The 14,704-nt window shown below is 36.8% G+C and overlaps 1 protein-coding gene across 3 annotated transcripts in view; it reads right to left on the minus strand.

Moving 5' to 3' along the window:
* Positions 1-14,704, minus strand: part of CTNNA2 (catenin alpha 2) — a 466,643-nt gene that overhangs the window by 1,687 nt on the left and 450,252 nt on the right. For 2 of the 3 annotated variants that reach the window (XM_066185388.1, XM_066185390.1), the window contains one exon: positions 14,496-14,639. The exons of the other annotated variant lie outside the window; for it this stretch is intronic. In XM_066185388.1, the coding sequence (XP_066041485.1) occupies positions 14,496-14,639 (144 nt within the window). The remainder of the gene's footprint in view (positions 1-14,495; positions 14,640-14,704) is intronic. 3 annotated transcript variants of the gene reach the window in all.

Genomic DNA, 14,704 nt, shown 5'->3' on the forward strand with positions numbered 1-14,704 from the left:
GTGTGAGGCCAACACTGAGCTTGTTAGAGAATCCCATCTGAAAAGATGAAAGGAGGTTCTGAAACCCCTGCAGAAATGAAAAGATGAGACCGTTAACTGCAGGTTTTGGCAGCTCCTGTAATGTGTGAGTTACTTACGGTCTCAAGGAATGTTACTTTGTGGTTACCAGGCTTTTTATACCTTTGTGCTTCTCCTATGCACAAACCTGCCTGAGGTTCCTGGGTGTCCTCGGGATGTAAGAGCCCGTAAGGACCTGCTGAGCTTCAAAACACTGGGACTTCCACTCAGCAAGCTTCCATCATACACTGAAGTGAAGTACACACCCCTGGCTGAAATTTTCAAAAGGATTTCAACATATAATGGGAACTTCCAAGCAATGTCTCAATATTCCACGATGTGAATCAGGCACTCGCCAGATCCAAGTGGATATTCTCAAAGTAACAGGTCCTAAAAATATGCTTTTAAGGACTGTAGCAAGCCAAGTTACTACTTATGATGTTCAATTATCCTTTTCCTAAAATACTGAAGAGTGGGATACGCGTTTTTTGTGATAAAGCCTTTTAAAGCCTAACACCATGAAAGCAGCTTCAATAATTTATGTCTTTCCCAGACCGTTGAATGATACAAGATGTAGTATTACTTTACCTCTTTGATTCCACCCCACGTGTTCAGAAAGTTTTTAGCTATTTTTAATTAGTACAAATGGCCTGTGACACTCCAAACCTTTCCTGCTCCCCATTTTGGGAGGACATGGATCTGTAATATAAATGCTAAGCAAGGTAAGCAGGACAAACAGTCACAAGGCAATAACAAAAGCCACACCATACTTCACCTCAAGCATTTTGAATCATTAACAGAAGAGTTCAGGAGAAATCTCCTTTGGGAGTGTCAGCGACTGATGTGAACAAAAACAGACATTAACAGAAAGCCTGCATTGCAAACCACATTAATCTATACTTACCTGGGGTATTTTATTTCCTCTGCTTTGGCCTTAAACCCATTATGGTTCATCAAATACATAAACAGCTACATACAGTGGGGTGAAAACCAAAACAAAAAGCATTTTAATGATATTCACGTGCGTGGTGCCATTCCCTGAAAAGCACAGTTAATTGCCTGCCCCTAGTAAATATTTTTCCTGGGGACTAATTTGTATTTCTGTTAGTAAAAGAAATGAAGTTAAAAGATGGAAAATTACATTACATGGCAGAAACATGACTGTTCAATAGGGAGTAATGAAATATAATCCAGTCTAGTGTTATTCTATAACCACACTGCTGCATGATTTATAAGGCAATCTGTATGTTTGTTGGCAAATAACAGATCACACTCTATTAAATTAGGATATTCTAATTTACTACAGAGATCTACAATCAAGCATTATTCATTGTTTAATGATTCTTTTTGAAACACTGGTGGATTGATATTGAATATAAAGCGATACCATCAAATAGTGTTTACTTCATAATCAGTGTGGATAAACTGACTGGATTGAGCTTCTATTGCACATTCCTGAATGAATTCTGGTTGCTGAAGGTTTCCAAAAGCTTCACATTTTCCACCATGAAAAGATGTTTTACATACATTAAGAAACAGAATAATTAAAGAGAGCATTTTAAAATGAGGGGGCACCAAAATATGATGCATAAACGCATACACAGAGTTCAGTCCACACCTCTGAACACAGTAATCAGTAATTTTATGGATTGTAGTGATAAAGGCATGCAGAATCTTGCACTTCTTCAAGATCAGATGCAGGCTGCAATGACACCTTTTAGGAAACCACATTTTGTATTCTGGTGCCATTTTAACCCTCTTCAGTTTAAATATTCTCTTACAGTAGGTAAGAGCTGCCTGTTTTGACCATTATTAATCACATTTTAAGATGCAGATACTCAGTCTTTCACCCCAATATCCACTTATCTTGTGAAACACTTCCAAGTCTTGGAACCAGAAAAGAGACATAAAACCCCATCACAGGCTGTGAGTGTTCTCCAAAATCTGCTGGTGGTTATTCCATGCATCCAAGTTGGCCACCTAAGCACTTCCCGTGATTTTCTTACGGCCTCCAGCTCCTTGCTTGTGTTATGGCTCAGCAAAGAAGAATTAAACTGAATGAACATCATTCCAATTAACATTTAGATCTTCCTACACCACTGCTGGAGTGCTGCTCCAGCTCTAAGCTGTGCTTTGCCACACTGGCACAAGGCTGGAATGAGGCAGCAGTGAATCAAGCCCTGACTGAGTTAATCCCTTACAAAATCTGGGCACAGAAATGTATGCACTTTTCCAAACGTTATGTTAATAATAAAAAAATCATAAGAAGGAAATTTAACATTTCAAATAAAAGTACCACTAGGAAAATTGCTTCACAGTACAGAAGGCAACCTTTACTCCCTGTAATACCCACAAAATTATAGATATAACGATGAATTTTGGTCCTAACAGCCAACAGAGCCTTTGACTTGCTGCACAAAGTAATCGTGTTCTGCTGCTTAGACCTCTTTAAAAATATGTTTGCCTGCTTTTAGGAAAAAAAGCTAGAAAACCCCACAAAATCTCTCTCAACCACAGAAGATAAGCTTAGGGTACTGTCCCACAAAACTCTAAGAACAGTGAATGCTGAGGAAAAGTCAAAATTCATAAAGAACCTAAGAATACCTGCATCGGACCTAGCCACTAATTACGGTTGGAAAAAATCTGCCAAGAATATAATTCCAGGGTTTTCTTCCCACTAGAGAAAATCCTTCAGGTTTTGAGGAGTTTTTGAGCTGCTTATCAGCTGTTCTGCAATTTTCCCGCACTACTTGCAGAATTTTCCAGAATCTTGAGATAATCAAGATTTCTTGCTTCTTTTACATTTGCACATTATCTAAGTAAAATAACCAGCAATTACAGTAGCAAAATAGCTGAAGAAACGGGAGGGAATAAAGATGGAAATTTTTGTCCTTAACAGTAAAGCAATGGAAGATGTTCTCCCTGCATTGTCACACTGCTGTAATGGGGAAGAATTATACTTCATGTTTTAGAAAGGAGAAAATCTAAGTTCCAGAGATGTCTTCATATTTATAATAATAAAAACCCATAAAAAGTAAGGGAAATTGAGAAAAAAAAAAACAAACCAAACCTGTCTTTCCAGTAAGTAAGGACACAGAATGGGTAGTTTTAAAAGAGCTGATTGCTTAAGAAGTTTCTGTATTATTACTGCTGATTTTAATAAACCTTGAGAAGTGGGTGAAGACATCAAAAGAATGGTAGGTAGTTTCTAGTCTCAAAATATTTGAGCAATGAAAATAAAATGACCTGTGAAATTATAGGCCAGCTCAGCTGACAGAACTCCCAAATTAAATGATGCAATGTCTGTGACAGACTCCATAAATAGAGGAAAGAAATGCAGTTAATGGTAAGCAAAGGGCTGTGTGGGTTAAAATATTTTCAAAGTAACCTACATCATATTTTGGTATGATTAAACTTTGGATTGCTTAAAATAATGCTGTGGGTATAACTGGATCTTTGAAAGGTCTTTTGCTTAGTAATACATGACAGTTTGATTAAAAACTCAGTTGACACAAAACTAACAAGACACATACACAGAAGGATTCCAGATTCTCCAGCAGCTGCTTCCAGAAGTACATACACACACACACAAAAAAAAATCAGTGCTCAACAGTGAATTTCACAGGGGGGTCATGGAGAAACCATTTGGAGGCTTCACAATATTAATATTTCTACTAAAAACTTGGAAAGGAAGTTACTCATTTGATGAAATTTGCAGATAACAATTGGGAAAGTGTCAAGTCATGCAGAGGGCAAGTGATTGATATCTAATTAGCTGCTAAAAGCCACAAATGTAGATTTAATTTAGGCCAGATCTACAGCAGATGATCCCTAATTGCACAATAAGGAACTTTATTCTCTGCAGGATCCCAGGCAATCACTCCTTGAGTACACAAAAAAGAGGAGACTGATGAAATAGGTTCAGTTATCATATCCAGTTTTTCATCTGTCCACAGTTATGGGATACTGAGTCGTCTTCTCTATGCAAGGACAACACTGAGGAACTGGGAAAGAACTTAAAGAGACTCAGTAACAAAAAACATCTTTTATGGGAAAGACTCAGCCAGGTCTGTTTTTCCCACTTTCAAGTGAATGACTAAAAAATGAGTTGACTGAAATCAGCAAGTGCAACAAATGGTAACAAAACTGATTATATTTCAAGTTCCACAGGTTAGACAAAGATAAAACAAAACTTAAAGGCTGAGAGGTGAAGTAGGTCATTTTAGTTATTATTACCTGAAATTATTTATTTAGCAGTTATATTAATTAGTCACAAGAACTCATGAAAGATTGATTCTATTTCTTGAAATTGTGAAATCAATACTGGATGCTTTTGCTTAATATGCATTAACTGCTGGACATTTTTAGTGCACATCAATCCAGGGACCCTGTGCATCAGTTCTGCAGGAAGGCAGCTTAGACAGTAACAACAGCCCCTACCGACCTTGAAAGGTATGAAAACAAAAAATTATTAGGAGCTATTGATAAATAGAGTTTGGTCTGGTTCACTTTATACAGATTGGGAGGAGCAAATAGGATTTATTTTACACATTGAAACAGAACCTGTAGCTCCTCAAATACTCTTGGCTAAGACTTGATTTGTGCACCTTCAGCCGATGACTTAGGCACTGCCAAGCCCTTAAGGCTTTCTGTGAATTCTGAGTGAATTCCTTGCTTCTCCTCCTTTCCAAAGGAAGTTCACACTTTCCTGGACAAGGTGCAGTTGCTGTTATCACATCCCAAAAGTCAATCAACAGTCTCCAGAGAAAATAAGGCTACAATTATGCAATTATGAACCTGGATGGTAAATCAGGAGTACAGACTTCTCAGATTGTATTCTTATGGAATAGAGCATTTTCCTCTCAGCCGTGCTTAACAGTAAATCCATACCTACAAGAGGTATGCAAGAAAAAGATCTTATTTATAGAATTACATCTAACATTTCTGTGGCACATTTCACACATTAAACATGACCCTGTTAGAGAGAGCCAATGCAAGAATGGCCTGCTTGCTATCCAGATGCTCTCTTCCCTACAGAGGGAGACCTCTGCTCTTCATCAGCACTACAGTGCAATGGCTGAGGGTCTGTGTCTGCTTCAGTCACTTCAAAATGCTCATAGGGCTCTTGCTAGCTATAGTCCATTTTGAGAAAACTATCCCATATACTTGAAAATAACTCTCTCTCAAAAGAAGTCTTTATCTGGAATGTAATGTGGCCACAATAGTGTTAAAAATGGATCTGTAGCTACACAGAGAAAATTGTATTATACTTGTCCTTTCCTAGCTATTTGTTTTCACATTTGACTGCAATTAACTTACTCCTTTATACATGATGAATATTTAATTCATTCTGGGGGTAGCTGTATTTTATAGGTGCCCAATCCACTGAATAACCACCCTCATCTGCATTTTTTCAATTACAGGTAAGAAACCCAAGGAATTCCCAAGCCCATTTGGTTGTATTAAATAAAGGCTACCATGTCCAAGGACAGCAGAAAGCACAAAAATAGAGCAATAACTATGGGTATCTCCTGTCTTCTATGGACTATTGTCATTTTAAAACACATTACGAACTGTTGTATGCTAATTTGCGAAAACAGAAGTGAATAAAAATACTCCCAGAACTGACATTCCCAGTAAAAGGTAAACAAGCATAATAAAAACACATTTCTACATTTGCTTTACGTATTCCAAGTAAATATTTAGGTATTTTAGAAGCAAAAGCATAAATGACAAAATGATATCCTAATTCATTTGCTTTGAGAAGAACACTTAATGTGAAAACTCATATTTTAACAACTGCAATTGTGAAATGACAGACAATTGGAAACACCTGAAAGATAACTAATTACCTAATTACCTAATTTATTTTCTGGAAAATAATTATTACTGGTGTCTCTCCAGCCTGCAGGTCCCAAAAGTGAAAATAGATTTTTGAAATTTTGATAGATATTAGTTTTTTTCTATTCAGGAAATGCATTTACAGTGAATAAATTCTTACTCCAATAGTATTGCTATAAAAAAATACAATTATTCTTGTAGTTACCAAGTATAATGTAGGCTATTTCCTCAGTATTTAACATTTAATTAATACCTGGTTGCATTCCTTTCAGAATTTAATGGGGGGAATTATTTTGACCCATAACAAAAAAAAATATCTCAGAAACATTTAATTTTCTTTTTCTGCTCATTATCTGCCATTTCACACGAGGAAAAAGATGCCAAACCAGTACAATTCTTACCACTCAACAGAAACTCAACAGGACAAGCAATCCTACACAGCATTGAATTTTTAAAATTCAATTGCTTTAGCAGTCTTTTTCATGCCACAGCACTGTCTCAGAACTTTCAGAGTCTGTTGCTGAATTAAAGTATTTCACAACAATCTGAATGCCAAAATATCTGGAAAAACTCTACAGGAAAAGGAAGAACTCCTCAGTGACTAAAACTAAAGGAGTTTTTTAGATGGGGACAGGATTCTACTCCCCAGATTTGCTTGTTTATACCACAGGGTTTTTTTGCTAAGGTTGAATGTCGAAGAAGAGACTTTATACATCAACCCACAACTGAGAAACTGGGAATGAGTCTTCTGCCACGATGACTTGAGAACTTTTTCTTCCAAATCTTCCTCATTCTGCACAGAATGAATGTCTGGAGTATGATGCTGAGGGTGGAATATCCAGGAAAAAGAGTAGCATTGCCTAATGGCCATCACAATTCCAACACTGCCTGAAGCAAACTTGGCACAATCACATTTACAACTTCAAAACCATTCTGTCCCATGAATTTTCTCTGAGTTCTTGGATGATTAACAGGAAATAGAATTTTCTATGACTGATTTAAACCCAATATTCAACAAGAGAAAATGTCTGCAGCAAGATGAAGTCCAAACTCTATCTGATGGGAGAGGCAAACTTCAACTATAACTAAAACTTTTTACACTGCCAGGAGGATTCCTGAAGAAAATTGGAGTAAGAAGTCTGTCAAAACTCAGTATCAAGCCCAATAAAAAAGCAATTTACACTAATTTACACAGGGATTCACATGCCTGAAGTCTACCCAAGACACAACATTGTCTGAACCTGAGGTCACAGAAAAGCACGGGCAGATCTCCATCAAAAACATCAGTACACATTTCCATTACCATATCCAATTGCAGCTAAATCTGAAAAAAAAAAAAAAAAAAAAGAGGAAATAGAGGATATCTAATCTGTGCTACTGATCTCCCTCCTCTCAACTGGAGTTCTGACTTGTAATTTGAAGATAGAAAATACATTTTAAAAGCCCAAAATAATCTAGTGCTGTTTCAAGCGGTATTTTAGGAGCAAATCTATTGTCCTTTTTCTTAAGAACAGGTACAAGAAAAAGAAGAAAACACATGTCTTTCTAAGACCCTTACCTGAAAGGAGTCCAAATCATGTCTGGTTGGCTCGAAATTGTACTCAGTGATAAAATGCAGGAGACTTTGGATAAGAAAAAAAATCAATAACGCACAGAAACTCTATGCTTTACATGAGTAAATGTGTTATCTCCTGCTATTACTCCTGATTTTGTCTCAAAGAAAACAAAATGAAAAGCAGCATAACGCAGGATTTATGACTGCAATGCTGAGAAATGTCCTATTTCCCCAAATTCTTTTTTAATTTGTACAAGTGTCAGAGTGGTATCTGTATGTGATTTATCTCCACGTCTTCAGCCGTGAGGATCTGCCAATTTTTGAGGCAAATCTGCTCCTTCAGCTACTTTCCTGTCTCTAAAGTCATGCTTGCCAGGTCAGCACAGGGACAGTTTGAAGATAAGTGCTCCACCGGCAGAGCTGGCTTTTCTCAGGAAGGGCCTTGGAAAAAATGCATCAAACACATCAGAATAAATAAACTCAAATAAAATCTTGTTGTAGAATGGAAGATGATACTAGGACAACTATTCCTTGCTTCCTAATGTTTGCCTGCTGTTGTTCATATATATTTTATGTCTTGCAGAAGCAGATAAAGGCTTCGATCATTCAATATATTGATCATTTTTGAGGTGCTAAAAGGATTTTACTTCCTTGGAGCTGAGGGTCCTTCCAGTGTTGCTCAACTCAATCACTGAAAACATTCCTTTCTCTATTTGATTCCCTGAGAACTTTCCAGGACTTTACAACAGTGTGCAATGAAATAAAAATAATAATAAAAAAAATCATCAAAACTCCACAACAGTTTTCAAGGGAAAGCTCTATTTCAGTCAGACAGAGCTGGCTTAATCATATATATATAAAAATTTCTAATGAAAATTCTATTATTTTATACTAAAGAAATTTTTCATTATTAACTGTTCTATTTATTTGGCCAACTCAATCAATGGTTAAACAACATTCAGTACGTAACAAGAGTTCCCTACTTGAAGGAATTTTTTCCCTGGTCAATTACCGAACAATTTGTAAATGCATCTGTTCATTACATTTTTAACTTTAGCTAACACTAAATGTCATTTAGAACCATTAAAACAGGTAACAATTACCTGTTCTTAATTACTGCAAGCAAATGAGACCAGAACAAAATAGAAACATTTGTAAAGGCTGTTGCAATTCACAGGGTAAGAACAAGTAAAGATGACAGCAAATTGAAAATAAATTGGAATGAATAAAATCTTGCTCTGAATTGTAAGGGCTCATTTTTATTACTCATGTTTTATTATGCAAATATTCTTTAAGGATGAAAAGAACCTTTTGAGGTCATCTGGTGCAATGCCCTGTTGAAAATTTGAATTACATGAGGCTGTTCTGGATTTTGCTGAAATTCTGGTATGTACAAGGATGGATAATTTCACATCTCTGGGCTAGAGAACTCCATCCTGCACTTGAATTTCACCACCCTCCAGTTAAAACTTTTTTACCTTATATCTAATTGGTATTTCCCATGTGAAAACTTGTTTTTACTGTTTCTATGACCATGCAACTCTGACAGGTCTGGATCTGGTTCTTCTAACAATATCTTCTCTGAGCCTTCTCTGTACACATGCAAACGTATCTATGACCTGTGTAGATGATGCTGGCAATCTCATTTTCACTGCTACAAGAGCAAGTGTCCTATCCAAAGGGGGAAAAAATGAGTCATTGTAGAAAAGAAAGAAAAAAATATAATTTTTTGATTAATTTTTATTAGCTCACTGAAATTGTTTAAATCCACTACTACTCTCTTCAGCAAATACTTGTGTTAGGGATTACAAATTTACCTGGAGTCTCTTTTCCTTTGCAGTTCAGTACTTTAGGTAATATCTTCCCTGAGCAACAAATGCAGAAGTACTGGTGTCCTCAATGATTCAAATAATCCCAATTCTTCCTGTGCTCTTCACCTCAGGACAACCATCCCTCCACAAAATAATTCAACCACATCTCCAAATCTTACCACTAATTCAGAATCTATGTAAAGGAGATGAAGGTATAGCCTTCAGAAGAATGGTGAAATGAAAAAGCATTTGCAGAGGCTCTTTTCTTATAAAGTTCTTAGTTAAATAGTGTACATTAGTCATAATTACCTGCCAACTTGACTGCACTTAGTTGGCATCAGAAAAATTCAAACTGAGTGTCTTTAAATATTAGTCATGATACACCATGGCTGGTGTCACTTGAACCCCCAGAATTTTTTCAGATGCCTCTTATTGAGCAATTCCTCTAGGAAGGAAAGCAGGAAAAATAGGGCTGTTCCTAAAATCCATTGATTTGGTGTGTTTGATGACCAAGTTAAAGTGTTCAGAGTTTTAATATCTACAAATTAAGTCTTATCTTGCACTCAGCCTACCTAATTTCAGGTTCTGGACCAAAAGATTCCAGACTCCTTTTGTGCTTGGTGAAGAAGACCAGGAAAAATGGAGCACTTGAGATCTTTCTTAAGTTCTTTCTCTTTGGAGATGGGCCAGAGCACTTCACCTTTTAAATTCAGTTTAGAGATCCTAAATTGCATTAGAATCCTAAAGACAGTACAGTGAATCTGGGCAGGTGCCCAACATCTGCAAAAAATCCTGTCCTTGGGTTTGACTTAGTGGTCCAAAAATTCAAACAACTTAATGAATGTTTTTGAGACTGTTTTTCTTAATTCTCTTTTGGTCCCCAAAAGTGTCAAATGGGCGAAACCCCACAAACTACAAGACACACAAATCTCTCCAACCTCCAGAAACTAAAGAGCATCAAGACAGAAAATTTACATAGATATATGCTCCTTAATAAGCAATTAAAAAATTTCTCATCAGAAAAGAATTAGGCATCAGCTTAGTTCACAGAAAGCTGAATTTACTTACATTTCAATATAAACCCTCAAAATAAGCCCAAGGCCAAACTTTCTGACTCTGTACACACGGTTTAATTCACCTGCTCATGCCTCTGTATTTTTTCAGGTATTACCAATCTAAGCAGTTGTCAGTGTCTCCCTGAAATAAAACTCTCTGCCCTCTGGAAACGGCTCTTGACTTCCACATAAAGGAAGGCTGGAGTGAACATCTCAGATGCAGATGTTTACACTTGGGTAGATGAGTCAGTATTCACACAGCAATAGAGATGAGAGCAAAAACCTCTTCATAATTCAATTAAAATCTTTCTGAATAATGAAACAATCAGTTTCCATTACACCAGAGACCTACTCTCATCTTTTTCCACAGTCTGAGTGGAGCAGCCTCCCACTGTTACTGCAGGATTTCTTTCTGTCTTTTTTCAAACCATACTTAACTTGGGTGAAGTCTTTCTCCTGTTGTTTTTTTTTGGGGGGGGAGGGATGGCAGTATCTGTGGTTAATTTGTTTTTTGGGGGTTGTTTTGGTGGTTTTGGTTGGTTGGATGGTTTTGGTTTTATTTCAGTTTGGCCATCCAGAGCGGAAACTGGAATATCAAATGGAAGACAGAGAAATAGTGATTTTGAGCATTAACTGAGTCATGAAGGAGTATGTAATGTTTGAAACCCATCGTGATTCTATAGATGCTTTCTGCCTTGAGTGTGGCTCAGAATTATTTGTAGAAAGGAAATAATGACAATATTTACTTGTGTTTTCAGTTTTACCAGGGTACACCATGTGTTTGCTTTGAGAAACTCAGATGGGACTGACAGAAATCCAAAGGATTATGATTTAAGAGAATCATGTTTAATGTCTTTGAGTGCAACTGTCCCAGGATCAGAAAGTCCAGGGTTTTAAGGCAGACCTGGTTTCCTCCTTCCCCTACACTCAGTTCAAGTGTAGCATTTGTGTTATAAATTCAAACAAGCTGAGGTTGAGGTTTTAAAGGACTGCAATTTAAATTAACATGAAGAGTCCTCTAGAATGCTGTGCACTGTCATTGTGACTTCTCCTGCTTAAACAAGATTAAATCCACACAATTTGTGTTGAGGCAATGGTGTTAAACCAACCCAAAACTGCAGTGAGAAAGGGCAGGGGGAGAAGCATCTCTGCCAGCTGACATGGTTTGGGAACAGATGGTGCATTTCACAGCTCTCCCTCACTTCTCACAGAGAGAAAGAAGGTAAGAACTAACCCACAAAATTTTAATTCAGCTTGTAAGAAAAACCAGCCTGGCAAATTGAGAAAAACTGGGGATTTCACATAGCTGCTTTAATTATACTGAAAAACATGCTTGATCCCTGTAGATGATCTTACATCATTAAACTATTGCTCACCTTTGCCATTATGACTGAGGAATAAATCTTCCATTTAAATGTTGATCTCCTTAAATATATAGGTGTAAATAGGCTAGTTAATATATTGGGTGTGTTTTGAGATGATTATACACAATGTGCTTGCAAGTATAAATTTTTTAGGAATACTGCATCAAATATTAAGTTTCAGTTTGCTAATAATTTATGAAGATTTAAGTAATTTGAATTAGCATGTATTGGAAGAAATTTCTCAGATATTTGCTTTAAAAGTTTTCAAATTAAACACTAAATAAAATCAGATGAAATCTAGGCCTTATAATGTTCTAATTTAATGTAATGTACATGTAAATAACATTAAACAAACTTCATAATTGACTGAACACACATTTAAGCCTAGGCTGTAAAATGTAGGAATCTGTGCACTTCAGACATTTTAATTTTTTTTTTTAATCATAGCTGCCAGTAAAATAATTTAACAGGGGAATTATCTCAATAAATGTAATATTAGTTTGTTTATTCTCCCAATGTTAAGCTCTTCTGCCTAACTGACAGCCTGGGGTTACCTGGACAAAAATTTGTTATTAGAATTGGCACAGACAGATTTCAGGTTAATTATTGCAACACTTCATGTAATTTGGAATATCTTTCCCTCAACAAACTCCCCACTATACAGAAGGCAGCCAACTGCTAATTTGCTCATCTTACAAGATAAATTTAGAATGCAAATTTCTCTGGATTCAAAGTAATCCACTGACATGTCTGTTCCACGATATCCCCTCAGTGCTGATCACTGTCTCTGATTCACCATCATTATTGAATGACACCAATTCTCATTCCCTTTTCTCAATACTTACACCAGTCTTAAAAAGAGTTTCTCTGTGCCACTAAAATGCTTTTGTATCACTGAAGTGAGATTAGGGCACTTTACACTTGCTCTTTGTTTTTTATAAATTCCGTGCAAAAACTGAAGTCTCCTGCATTATGCAAGAATAATTATGTGCTAAGGCAATTTGATAAACTCATCAGCAAAGGATGTGCTTAGGATCTGAATTAAATTTTACCTCCAAGCATTTGCCTCTGAAAAGAACAAACTTCAAATCATCTTTAAGAGCAGCAACTCCCATAAAGTTTTCCCAGTGAAACTTTAGAGATTAACTAACCTGTTCTTTCTTTTCTTTTCCTGAAAAGATTAAAGTTTGCTGGGGAAGCTAAATTTGCTAGGCAAGTTCGTGGCTTTGCAAAGGAAGATTTGGAAATTTCAGTGTTTGGTTTACTAAAGGAATAAACAGTAGTAATAAAACACCTTGAGCACATTATTCAAAGCTAGAAAAGCTATCACCTGCCAAAGAGACGTACCCTTTGTCATTATTTCTCTCTTCGACATGGAGGTAAACAACCATTTGTGAAAGTTTTGGTAGGTAGCTTCATAAACAAGACTCTCACCCTCCCTGAACTCCATTTAGATGTCCTGTGCATTGATACAAAGAGCATTCCTGAGTCATCAGGGAGGAATATCTATCCATCACTATGGACCAATTCCCAACCATGCCACTGCCCAGAAGATGGAATGGTCTGCACCCTTACCCAATTGCTCAAAGCCACCTAGTCACCTGAAAACAGAAGTATTTCATCAATCAGAGTATGAATCCCCTCTGCTGAAGAGGCTTTGACTGCACTCTCTTTCTTTGATTTATTGAGGACATGTTGCTGCCTTTTAGAGCCTCTCCCTGGGATATGACCAGACCCCACATGAAGCTGGTGAAGAGCTTTAAAAGAACAAGAACAGCAAGATTTGCAGTATCCCTAGGGCCCAAAATCTTCATATGATCCTTCTTCTGCCCTTTAGTATGAGAGCTCTGACATCTTGACAGCTTTAATAGATACCCAGGAGGCAGAACAAGAAAGGAAGGTCTTCGTAGTCCATCTTGTCTTTTTTAATATGCTGAGGGATATTAAAACAGTGAAGCAGTAATACCTGGGGCCAAGGGAAATAGGTAGCAAGACAATGCTTTAAAGTAAAATTGTAACATTTAGGTAGTGAGACAAAAAACGCACCAAGAAATTCAGTCAGGAGCATCCTTGCCAATCTCATGTTCTTATCAAAGAAAAAAAAATCATATGCTTTGATTTATAATTTCAAAGGTTAAGTCTGAGTTACATCTCTTCTGGGTTTTCTGCCAAATTTTGCATCTTCCACAATTTACCTTTGAATTTTATTTCATCTATGAAAAAGTTCTATATAATTGGCTTATTGTCAATACACAGCTTCATAAATATTCTGGATAAAGTGAATAAAAACAGTAATAGAGATCATTAAAAAAAAAGAAATCCTGTCCCATATAAACAGCCATTATCCACGGTTAATAATGATAAATATATAAATAACACCATCTATCTTTAATCATAAAGAATTCCATGAGAATTATGGCCCAGCACTCTAATTAAATACTGTGATTAAATTAATGGAAGATTAGCAACTGAGTTCAAGGGGACCAAAGCCTGCCTTTTCACAGGGCAAGATAAGCATTGAAGGATCAGTTTAACCATCAGCCAATGGACCACCTATGCAGAGAAACGTGGCCATTGCTTTGCAGGTGAAGTTAACTCTGGGGCTTCTGGACAGGGAGGAGATGGTTCTCCGCTGGTGACTAAGACAACACATGCAATTAACTCTGTGAGTCCTATGGTTAATTTAAAAAAAAAACAAAAAAACAAAAACAAACAAACAAAAAAAAACCTATCAAAAAAATCCCCCATTCTCATATGTCTTCCCTCCACCCCCAGTGCTATAAAGAAATAGATGAGACAGAAGGTTACTCACCGTTGAGGAGTCACCGCTTCCAGTCTCAAGCGTAGCTCCCTCAGCACAGGTGGGTGGGTGGGTGGAAAGTTGACTAGCCCTGCCCCCATCTATGACATCACACTCTACCTCATAAAAGGTAGTGAAAGTGCTCTGAACTCCAGTCTGATTTCCGAGAGATACAGAAAAGAGATAGTGAGAGAGAGAGCAAGAGAAATATTGTGCCGTAG

This window comes from Chamaea fasciata, unplaced genomic scaffold, assembly GCF_029207755.1.
Source record: "Chamaea fasciata isolate MVZ Bird 193981 ecotype frontalis unplaced genomic scaffold, bChaFas1.0.hap1 SCAF_6, whole genome shotgun sequence".
NCBI classification, from domain to species: Eukaryota; Metazoa; Chordata; class Aves; order Passeriformes; family Sylviidae; genus Chamaea; species Chamaea fasciata.